The 12,380-nt window shown below is 41.9% G+C and overlaps 1 protein-coding gene across 3 annotated transcripts in view; it reads right to left on the bottom strand.

The window, feature by feature from the left end:
• Positions 1–334: 334 nt before the first annotated feature.
• Positions 335–12,380, bottom strand: part of LARP4 (La ribonucleoprotein 4) — a 39,294-nt gene continuing 27,248 nt past the window's right edge. For all 3 annotated transcript variants that reach the window (XM_065419477.1, XM_065419479.1, XM_065419478.1), the window contains 6 exons: positions 8,580–8,813; positions 7,192–7,240; positions 2,641–2,799; positions 1,900–2,021; positions 1,422–1,590; positions 335–1,023 (listed from right to left, as the gene is read on the bottom strand). In XM_065419477.1, the coding sequence (XP_065275549.1) occupies positions 688–1,023; positions 1,422–1,590; positions 1,900–2,021; positions 2,641–2,799; positions 7,192–7,240; positions 8,580–8,813 (1,069 nt within the window). In that variant the 3' untranslated portion in view covers positions 335–687. The remainder of the gene's footprint in view (positions 1,024–1,421; positions 1,591–1,899; positions 2,022–2,640; positions 2,800–7,191; positions 7,241–8,579; positions 8,814–12,380) is intronic.

Consider the following 12,380-nt stretch of genomic DNA (forward strand, 5'->3'; position numbering starts at 1 on the left):
CAGATCTCCAGTAAAATCAGAGTTTAAAAAACGTTTGCTCTATGAAATATTAGTAAGGTCAAAAGACTAAATTTCAAGCTGGAAACACCAAGTTCTACTACAGTAGTGCATTCAGTTTTTACCATCAGTGACTAAGTCATGACAAAACAGTATCTGGCTGCACTCACGCAACTCAAGCACTCCGACCAAGAATCTCAGTTGTGGATCTGCTTTGCAATGCAAGGCCATTAATGGCATACATATCATCCTACAAGCCAAACGTTAAATAGGTTTAAAAAAGTAAGTTCTAATTTTACAGAAATGCTTTTTTTTTTTTTTCCAAAAATAATATTCTCTTGCCCTCTTCCTTCTACACTGAGGGACATATTATGTCATTTCATTTTTTCATCTGGTCAAAGCACTAATTCACAATCTCAAAGTTGATTTCAGGCAGGAAACACTCTGCAAATTAAAAAACAAAAAGATACAAAAATTATAATCTCTATATATTTATATTGATTGGAATCCTCCAGCATTTGTAAAATCACTTTTAGAGATGAATTTTGGGACCCTCCCCACCTTCTCCCACTCAAACCATATACTCCGATTCAGTATTCATGTTCCCCGAATACCTCCTCCTTATAGTCCGTCTCCTTTGCTGCTCTTTAGTCCACAGCTCAAATTAAATAGAGAAGAGTTGGATGAGTTTTACTTTGGTGATCGGGGTGGCACATACTGCTCCTTGCCGATACGCCGAGGTGCTCCCTGAGGTGAAGATCTGCGTCCAAACTGGCGTCTCTGTTCCCTGATTTTTCCAGCAGCTCCCCTGGGAGGCCCGTTGCCTCTGAACCCAGAAAGATCCTTTGCCCGGCCTTCGAGCTTCTCATGGGCCCTCTCTGAAGCCTTCTCAGAAGTATTGTTTTCTTCATTTTTGGCAGGGGGAGCTACATTGGTACGAAGCTCCCTAAGTGGCTGAACAGGAACTGGAGTTGGCTCCTTTGGGGGTTTCTGGCAGACTTCAGCGTAACTTAGCTTGCGTGGCTCCTTTGGTGCCAAGGGTAGAGAAAGAGTAAAGTTTATGCATTCTGCTAAGAACAACCTATACCTGGAAAAGGCTCCTCAAGAATACCCCAGGCACACTGTTAAAAGAACACAATGCCAGAACATGCTCTGTATAGTGAGCCAGGCTGGTTTAATATCCAGTGGCAGCTCAAAAGCCAAAATCTATATGAAGGTACTGTACCATGATCTGCCGGAGGGGGGGGAAGAAAGAGAGGAGAGGAGAGAAGAGAGGAAAGCAGCCCCCTTGGGACTGTACCATGATCTGCCCTGAGGGTAGAGCAGAGAGGAAAGTAGCCAGTTTCCCTAGCCAACAGCCTCCAACGTGTGGAAGTCAGTTTACTAGAAAGTACTGAGATCTCACCCAAGGCAGCTGATCTTACCTGTATTGTCACAGTAAGCACTGCATTTCCATTGGTAGAGGATGAAGTGGTATTTGTCCTTGATGGCTTTGCAGCACTGAGGGGACGTACAGACACAGGTGGGGAAGTGTGGCTATTAACATCTTTCTGAGCAGAGACCTCCTCTGGCTTCTTGTCTGGCTGAGTTGTGCTGACAGATTAGACAAGATAGTGCAACGTTAGAATCTGTTTAAGAGTTAGTTCAGTTTCAAGAATGCCTTTTTCCCTTCTTTCAAGTCACTGCAGCAGTTTTAACCAAGTAGGATGCCCAAGGTCATTACCACCAGGTTCTGAACAGCAATCAGCTTTTCAGAGTAACAGAGGCCTAGTTACTAGTATAGTATAGAGGGGGACTGGAGATGCTGCTTCCTTAGAGGAGAAGTAACCAAGACTATCCTTCACACTACACAGCAGCTTATTTTTAAAAACATTTCTCAAATTAGCCAGGCGAATTATATACCTTGGGGCAGGAACCTCAGCCCTGCTTGGTGAACTCACACTTGTGACAGGTTGCTGGACTGGACTGTGTGCCTGCTCTTCTTGAGCAGATGCAGGACAACTGACCGCCAAGTCTTTGCTCTCCTGAAGAGACAACAGGAATTTTAAAACTGCAGAAGGACGACAGTCATTATGCCAGTACTTGTGTTTTAGTCACCAGACATCAAGAATTTAAAGTTAAATATATATGTACAGGAAGAGTTAAGATTTATTTTGTTATATAGAATATGCACATGGCACTTATTTCGGTGCAAGTCTTCTATACAGAACTGCCAGATTTACCTCAGGTGAAAAAACATGGGACAGAGAACAAACAAGGCTATTGCCTTCTGTACAACTGCAGAGACCAGCAGCAGCAACACTGCAGGTAAACAGATTCTTCCAAAACCCACCCCTACCCCAAACACCCTTCATCTGATCTGTACTTCAGAAGCCACCACTGCTGATCTGGCTGCTTTATTTTGAAATACAGAGTGCCAACACGAAGTCTGGAAAGAGGAGTGGTAATTGCACAGGTTCCATTAGACACCACCTGGAAGTCCGTGAGCGCAAGAACAGAAAAAGCTAGAGTATTGTATGTTTAGACCTGCTTGGGGACAGTGCAGTTTACAGCTCTACCAGAATAAGCCTGAATAATTTTAAGGACATGTGGAGGAGGGAAGTTAACCATCTTGATGTGCACTCCAGAAGTAGAAACAAGTACCTTCTCTTTGCCAGTTCCTTTAACAATGTCAGACATTCTGCTTTCCAACACAGGTTCTCCTTGTATTTTTGCTGTACTGCCAGGCAGAGGAGGGAAATTTGATGCTAGTAAGTCAAACTTTGGTGTCTGAGTCTTTGTTTCTGCTGAAGGCTGAGGTCGCTAGAAGAAAAAAGAAGGTCTGTTAACATGTAACCATAGCGCCTTGTGTTGTGAGCCTATAAAGGTCTCAAGTTAAGTAATGTCAAAACAGTTCCTGAATGGAAGTCTATCAAACACCACATCCTGCATGATGAAATCTTGAAGATTCAGGGATTGTATTCTTCCCTCAGAGTCAGTCTGCAGCCCACCCCTGATGGTGGGTGTCAATGCAGTGACATCTTTCAGAAGAGAAACTCCATATTGCTTTAATAAGAACTGGGATGTTTCCTGGTCAAATGCCAACTGCAATGGTTTCATTTTGCCTCCCTATACTTGTTTTGCAGTTTCAGTTCAGTGAAGTCTATGTTACTGCCCATCTAGAGCATAAAGTGACTACAGACCTGATCTGTAACTCTTGTTCCTCAAGACACGGTGCACACATCCATTCCACTTCAGGTGTCTGTGTGCCAGTGCATCAAAGCCGGAGAACTTTTCCCATAATTGTACCTGCAAGGGCAGCACATGCTGCCTCAACACACTCCTTCTGCTAAGCAAAGATAAGGCATGGAGCACCTGACCCTCCCCCCACCTCAGTTCTTTCACACCTAAAGCCTGCATCTGAAGTGATTCTGATGGAGAGGGGAAGGAGGGTAGGTTGTGGATGAGTAACATCTCAAAGAACAGGTATGTAACCATTTTTTCCCATCTTCAAATGCTTGAGGTCACTTCAGGTGACTCACAAGCAGTTCTCAGTGGTCGAGGGTATTGAGTCTACCCGAACAAGGATCCCAGTACTTCTCTCCCAAATTTAGCATTGTTTCTCTCCCAGGCCTCCAGCAACAATGAGTGGTAAGCAACTGAACCAAACTGAAGACCAGGTAACAGCTCTGCAAATGCATAGAGTCCATATAGAATATGCTAAAATTCTTTGACATAGAGAACGTTTGCAATGTTGTAGTAGACACAAATGCAGAAGGAAATCCAGGATGAGATGTTCTCAGAGCAAACAGGTTTCCCTTTCATTCGCTCAGCAAAGGAAATGTATAACGGAGGAGATAAAACTAAACTCCTTAGACCTGTCCAAGTAAAAAGAATCCGTCATGAACTTCTAAGATATGTAGCATCTATCTGTGTGAGAGTGAGGCTTGGGAAAAACTGGCAAACAAACAGTTTGATTCAAATGAAAATCTGAAACTTTAGTGAGAAATTTGGGGTACTGATGCAGGGCAACATTGTCTTTGTAAAAAATCCTACAAGGAGGGTGAGCCATCAAAGCTCAGAAAACTTCCTAGCTTAAGTAATGGCTATTAGAAATGCCACATTTAATCGAGCGAGGAGACAACGAGCATGTGGCCATGGATTCAAAAGGAGGTCTCTTCAATCCTGTGAGAATTAAGTTTAAATCCTAGGACAGAGTAAGATCTTTAATAGGTGGGGAGAAAGTCCGTCCAAACCATTTAAGAATTTGACAGAGTTGGAAGACACAGACCTGCCATCTACAGGTGTGTGAAATGCTGGGATTGCAGCCAGGTGGACCCTCAGTGAACTACTTGAGAGACTTCTCTCTTAAGCCAAGCACAAAATACAGAATAAAAGACTACACTTCCTTCATGGGTTTCTATTTATGTCAGGACCAAATAGAGAACCTCCTCTACTTCGTAAGGAAAGTGAACCTGGTAGAAGCCTGACTGACCATGGATCAATCAATTGTCCAGGTATGAATACACCTGGACTTCCACCTTTCAGAAAGCTGCTACCACCGCCATGCACTTCATAGAAATTTTAGGGGGCCCACAGCCAACTAAATCAAGGGACCATGAACTGATAACGAACAACTGCTATGACAAACCTTAAGAATTTTGTGTGGCTCTGGCATACAGCTACATAGAAGTACGCATCCTTTAAGTGGACATTAGCAAGAAAGTCAGAGAAAGGAAGAGGATAACAGAAGACAGGTAACCATACAAAACTTGATTTTCTTAATGTACTGGTTAAGATTTCACAGTTCTAGAATAAGTCTGAAGACTGATTTGAGAAAGTATCAGGAATAAAATACCTTCCCCCAAGATTGAGACAGTATATCTTCTACAGCCTCTAGCGGTGACAGACTGAACTTCTTGAATTAATACAGCCTTGTGAGAATGATCCCTGAAAAGGGATGGGGCATCAGAAAAGGGGACAGAATTGAACTGCAAGGTGTAACTCAGTCCCTCTATTGTGTGCTGCACTTTGACAGGTATGCAAGATACCTGCAGTCATGAAGCACAGCACATAGTGATACCAGTTGCTATCACACAAGCCAATGAGTCCACCATCTAATGCAGCCTGCAGAGATAAACAAAAGGGTTGCCAAGTTATAACATGAGAAGCGGTAGCGTCTTCATAGCAGGCGAGGTGAGCCCTGGATAGCTATACAGAATAGTACAAGAACAGCAACATTAAAATTCTAATCAGCAACGGCTGCCTGTTGGCGAGCTCTGCAGATCAGTGTGCTATACTGCTCCGGTCTCAGCCCAAGAAAACATCTTTTTGGAAGAGGAACAAGATGCATCTCTTTTCTTAGTAAAAATGTTACAAACAAATGAACTGCCACACAGCATCTGTATGAATCCTACCAAACTCTTTGCCTCGGTGATATCTTGTGGCTGGGCCTCCCACAGGTTAATTATGCATTTCTTTTACATGCATTATTTTAGCAGTCCTGAAACAGCATTGGCCTGAATAAGGCATTGCTAAGGCAGGTGCTGATCAGACTATTCAACATTTTCTGTCCCCATAAAAGAAACAAGCCACAAAGCAGGATCTGACCATAAATGCTAAATAACTAACTGCCCATAAGCCTAACTTCTTGCACTCCCTTTGAACAGGTCATCTCAGGTCCCAGTCAGGCTTCCATTGAAGCCAACGGGACTTCTGACAATTACTTCTATGGGAAGAGGATCAGGTCTTCAGCATTCTATTATAAGGGAGAGATAATAGGAGCAAGCTGCCATGAGTTCCACCTAGTGGTCAATGTGGAGCAGCACACTTTTGGAAGAGCACTCAGCAACAAGGTTTCCTGTAGGATACACCTGTTATTAAAGAGATAAGACAGGGTCTAAAAAAAGAAACAGGAAGTAATGGCTGGAACCAAGAGACTGATTTATTTTCACTTGTCAGGCAAGCATACACATTCTATCTTCACAGCCTCAGACAGGAGCTAGTGCAGCCCATAGGATTACTTTGCTAGCTATTTTCTGAATTAATCCATTTTATTCTTATATTTTATCAGTATTAATTCCTATGAATTTAGGATGTGTTGAGGCATATAATGTGTGTTTCCTAATATACATAAAATAAGTTTTGCTGAAATGCAACAAGCCTACCAGCCTGTATCCAGTAAGATCTGCTTAATAGCTAAAAGTATCATCAGTTAAGAGTAAGTCAGCATAAAAGCTGGTAACCTTTGGCATAGATGGGAATGGTCCCTGAACTTTGGGGAACCAAAGGGAGGAACTATACACAACACTGAGCAGGCTTATCCGGCATCTACAACCGGTTGGTAACCGCAGGGTAATCGCCAAGAGAGCCTAGATTGGCAGTTTTTGGAGTGAGATAATCCTTATTAATATATAGAGATTAAGTGTCATAATCCACTAACCTATAGGATAAGGGTACGGAAATAAGGGTTGGGTATAGTAGGTTGGGCCTGAAGTACATAGTGTCAGGATCCTATAAAATACCTTTTATAGATATCCTAGGGAGCGCTTCTTTTAGCTCTTTTGGGGCTTTTTTTTTTTAAGCTGTTTTAGCTCTTCTAGCTCTTTTAGTCTTTAGCTCTTTCTTTTCTTTGTTCTTTTATATTCTATCAGCTCAGCTTGTGCAGTATAGTATCACTCAACATTCCTAACTATTGGGGAAGCCAGCACCATCGTATTATCGGGCATGCCAGGAGTAAGGCTGGTCCTTCACCTCCTATTACCGGGTCCTCAAGGAAGGGTGAGAGTATGTTATGTTAAGGTACTTATAACATAAATGTTACCACCAGGAGTTTTGGAATTCTTTTACTGTTTTGCAGTCGTAAGTTTCATAGCATTTATTATTATTCTGTTAATCTCAATAAAGTTTTATCAATTTGGTATTGTTCTCAGTGTGAGTGTTTTTGCCAAGCATGCCGAGAGTCCTCTCCCGATATAGAACTCGCTGAGTTCTTGAGCCCCGTAGTCTGAATAGGTCAAGAACCTATCAATCTTCTGGTCGGATGCGATCAGTGGCGAGCCATAACAACTAACCCATCAAATTCAGGTCAACACTAGAGGGAGGGGGAGGTACATGAAGTGGTAAGGCAGAGCCCATTTCACTGCCTAGGTCCCTCCCCTCTACCCGTGTGTCCCCCCCACCCTCCCCCCATGAAATAATGAAAATGGAACTTACTGAAAGACGGTCATCTTCTCGTCTTCTCCGACCTCTGAAAAAGTTCCTCCTTTAAGGGAAAAAGGAGGGAATTGAAGACAGACTTCAGCAAGCATATTAGTCTAGCTCCTAATTATATCCCCCATAAGGGGGAGCATGCACGTAAGTGCCCATTCTTCTTCCTACGGCTGATGTAAAAGTCAAACTATAATAGTGCCTATTGATCAGACCAAAGACACGCCTCTTCTCCATTCTTAGGGGTCTAACTTTGTTTCTCAGTGCATTAACTTATTTTGCAGACTGAACGGGTGTCTTTTCTGTTACAAAGAAAGGTCTTTAGACCTACTTTTTTAGGACACAATGTGCCTGCTGGAGATTAGACTTTACTACAGTGAACAACTGTTACTTTGGTTCTCTTTAAAAACCTATACTGTAGCAACAGCCGTGCATGGGAATTTTTGGTCAGCAAGTTGTTTAGAGAAGGTCAGAACCCCAGTACTAACAGATACCAAAAATCAACTGGCTTTATCTCAGAAGATAAAATGTTTGAAGCTCCCAGCCACTGAGTCCAGAGGACTTTGGTACTTGTTTAAAATTTAATGTAACCCCAAAGGCCACAGTTTTACTTAATGGATTGTTTGTATTCTGCAGGCCAGTCATAAATAGAGTTGTGGTCACAATCTAGTCCTTACAACGTAGTGAAACCTGTCTTTGCACTACCTACAAGCTATTTGAATCTTAGAACAAAGAAAAGCCCAGAGTTAGCACAGCTGCCTTAAAAGAGAGGAGAGAGAAACAAAGATGTGCCAAGTGAGTGGTAGGGGAAGGGGGGAAAATACTCTCCCTTTGCTTTACATGAGAAGTTGTTTCTAACGTTTTGCTTTAACTACTAACTGAAGGTAATTGTTAACATGCATGAGCTCCCCCCACGTTCATACTATGAGCCAGGAGAGACTTGTGGCATGTTTTACAATAATGAAACAAACATAAGCCTTAAAGTCTTAACACTACACTCAGATTACAAGTGTTATGTAGAACAGAGTTTGTACAGAAACATGTTTTTCTTTAATAAACCATTTTTAACTTCTACAAGGACTTCCCTATTTACTACCAGCTGTATGGATTTCCTACCATTACAGCCTGTAAAAATGAATGGCGAGTCAAAAAGTTTTCAATCTCACTTAGAAAAGTTCAAAATGCATTATGCTCAATTTGCTTGTTTAATTGAATAGCAATTCCCTCCCTAGACCACTCCACCAATAACTGAACAGCACCTGAAGTTATTTTGGTTTATGAAAATTAATCTAAAGCTAGTTCGGCAATCTTTTCCCAACACTATGGCTCAGCGTTTCTCCAACCACACACTGCTTTCACTGTAACGTATGGCTCGCATTGCTGCAATTTTTTACCTGCCCCTGCCAAGACTGTAGTCTCCATTCTGCTCCATCTGCGAGGTGGGATAGTCCTTCTGAGAACAGCCTTGTTCCTGGTGTCCTGTTAATGTATTGGTATGTCGTTCCATACCAAAATTCCTCACGTTGGTTCTGTTCAGTGGTCCATCCCCCATCGACACTGTACCAACCACAGCTGTACCCTCTGCACAGTGTTCCGAGCTGCTTGATGATCGGAAATGAGGCTTCACACTGTGAGATACAAGAGGTTGTCATCACCACAACATAAGGACCAATAAGCAGAGTTCTCTCCCAAACAAACTAGAGCACTTTCGATAATATGATCTGAAGTAATTAAAAAGAGACAATAAATAAATGTTACTCCTCCATTGTTAAAACAATATCCCACGTGGTACCATGCACCCTTGCCATGACTTCATGGTCCAAGGACAAAATGCTCCATTGTGCAGCTCCCAAACCATGTAATTAGGCACCCTCAACCCATCTTTTCTTAGTAATCCTGAGTAGTCTTCCAGAAGTCCCAACTGACTCTAAAAAATTGTGACTATAAAGACAACAGAAAATCCTGCAAAAGCTCAAGAGAGTTAGGCAGCTAACACGCTATCACTAACATACAAGTGAAACAGAGGGAGATGGGCCGTGATTAGTCTATAGCAACAAAGGAGTATTAAAAAAGGTGGTATTTGCCTATGTGAGAGCAAGAACAAATACAGACACTTAATTCCACCAAACTCAGTGTAACCAATTTGTTACTTCAGTGTCTACCTAATGACAGTTGCACATACAAAATACAAGCAGATGATTCCAAACAAAGTATTTCAGACAACAAAGGAGCATCCAATTCACAGCTAAGAGAAAGTTTCCCCTTGGAAAGCAGCCTGAGTGACAAATAATATAACTTTTATACTAAATGTTCAAGTCTAAATATTTACCCTATCTCACACTATCTAAACAGACTGGATTCCCTCCTTGCAATCCCCCTCCAACTCTCCCACACACTTTGGCTTTCTCCAGTGTCGTCGTCCCCCACAGCAAATCTCAAGAACCACCACCAGTTTGGAGCACAGGATTTCATGTACACCTCTACCCAGATATAACGCTGTCTTCGAAAGCCAAAAAATCTTACCGCCTTATAGGTGAAACTGTGTTATATCGAACTTGCTTTGATCCGCCGGAGTGCACAGCCCCACCCCCCCGGAGCACTGCTTTACCGCGTTATATCCGAATTCATGTTATATCGGGCCATGTTATATCGGGGTAGAGGTGTATTTTCAAAAAAAAAAAAAAAAAATCTATACATCCCTGTGACACAGAGAATGTCCAAGGGCAGTCTCCAAATGCAAGGAATTCTAGACTGGCTAGTAAAGAGGTAGATTCCTTCTACTATCAACTCAGGATTGAATAAGGACTGGGAATGGCTGAGCCATTACAAACATTGAATTTATCTCCCCTTGTAAGTATTTTCACACTTCTTATCAAACTGTCTGTACTGAGCTATCTTGATTATCACTTCAAAAGTTTTTTTCTCTTACTTAATTGGCCTCTCAGAGTTGGTAAGATAACTCCCACCTGTTCATGCTCTCTGTATGTGTGTATATATATCTCCTCAATATGTTTCACTCTATATGCATCCGAAGAAGTGGGCTGTAGCCCACGAAAGCTTATGCTCTAATAAATTTGATAGTCTCTAAGGTGCCACAAGTACTCCTGTTCTTTTTGCGGATACAGACTAACACGGCTGCTACTCTGAAACCAGAGATAGATGAGTAATCTAATCTTGACGGTGCAAGATTCTTCCCTGTGCTCTATACTATATCTTCCAATGCCATTTTAAGTGACAAATGACACAATTTTGCCACTACTTCCTTTGGGTGGCTCCTGCACAGCTTGGTTGATCTAATGGCTAGGAAGGTGCCTCTTTGGCTCTCAAATGCAGGAAGTATATCAGGAAAGTCATCCATCCTTCATTTTAAATCTCAGCAACCCATGTGCTGAAGAACCTTTTTCTGATTGTTCTGAAGCCCTGCCTATCTTGCCAATGTCATTCTCACGCTACTGTCCTCATATCCACAAGACAAGGAAGCTGATTAAGTCTGACACAACAATTTGGGAGTTTGTCACAGGGTGTGAACCTTTCACTCCTGCTCACATGTTGCAACATTTCAGGCCCAAATAAATGTGATTGGTTTAAACAAATGTTGGTTTACTTTAAAGACAAAACAGCCAATATTTAATATTAGACTAGTGACTACCCACATGATGAGATAAATTAAGCTTAGCCCACAGGACAAAAAGCTATACAGGGGAAGCAGCATATAACCTTCTCCCTGGAGGAAGTTTTCTGGGATTGAAGGAGAAGAGTAGTCATGTTGAACAGAGATCGCCTAGTACTTCTTATCTCCAACAAACTTTATGAAACAATCCTCAGCCACCCAACAAGTAGCTTTTCTCCATCAACAAAATGAGGCAGAGGCAAAGAGACTTAAAGTGACAATCAGTTTAGGCTCAATTATTTTATTTATTTATATTTTTAAAAACAGAAGAGTTTATCATTTTTTGATTCAATGATTAAACATTGGCTGGTCAGATTCATAAAATTTAAGCCCAGAAGGAACCACTGTGACAATCTAATGTGGACTCCTGTGCAAATGTTAAATTCTATTGCCTTCAATTCTAAAGATTCTCCTGCAAACCAAACACTACTACATTGTGCTATCACAAGAATTCATGAAGCAGCCTAGAAAGAGTGAAAGTTGTTTATTGCCCAAACTGAACGGGGGGGGGGGGAGGGAACCCACCGTGCATAAACAGTATTAAATATAGAAGATCGAAAAATTTAAATCTAATGCATCAGTGGAGCTCAGTCCTTTCCAGACTGGAACCCCATATTACAACAGAAAAAAAAAAAAAAAAAAAAGTCTCCCACAATTTGCCAATCCATCTAGTCTATTCCAACAGATTTCACAGGCCCATGCTGAAGAGGCATAAAAAGGAACGTGAACTTTAACAAGCATACCAATTACCAAGGAGGGCTGGGACTTTAAGGAACTCCTTGAACATGTCACATTTAAACAAACAAGTATACAGATCATCCTTTACATACCAGATACGGACAGTCCAGGGAAAGAGAGGAATCCCTGCTGCTTGAGACATGTAAAATTAGACTGGTACGTGGACAACATGAAATAAATGTTCATTGGCAGGGAGGTTGCTAGAGCACTGAATAGGCTTTAGCATCTACAATAGGCATGGAAAGCAGATCTTAGTTAAGTCACTTAAGTTTGCCATTTTTGAATCCATTCATTCAAAGTGAAGGAAAAGTTTCTAGCTGTATGATTCAGCCCTCAGATCTCATAATCTCACCTGTCATTGAGAAGGCCACACAATCTTGGTCTGGGCAGAAGAACGAAAAGTACAGGAGAAAAGGGCAGAAGATAGAGAAAGCAAAGAGAAGAAAGGAAGCAGTAAGAAATTGAGCAAGGAGAGTGTGCATGAAATGAGAGATGCCCAGACTTTTGAATATTAGACCTGTTCTCTCTGAGCGCGATACTTGATCATCACTGGGCCAACCCTCTGAGCCTACATCTTACTTATCTTGCTAGCATCCCAGCAGAGAGGGAATGTTTCTCAGAGGCTTCCACTATCCTCCTTAAATATAACATTTGAAATCCTGGAAACAGACTTTAAAGTTGCAATGGCATAAGGAAAGCTTCACACTAAGCTAACACGGACGTAGGGAAGGCTAGAGCACATCCTAGACGAAACGTGTTTGGAACCAGATTCCACCGTAGTGTGTGC

This window comes from Emys orbicularis, chromosome 19 (assembly GCF_028017835.1).
Source record: "Emys orbicularis isolate rEmyOrb1 chromosome 19, rEmyOrb1.hap1, whole genome shotgun sequence".
Taxonomy (NCBI): Eukaryota; Metazoa; Chordata; order Testudines; family Emydidae; genus Emys; species Emys orbicularis.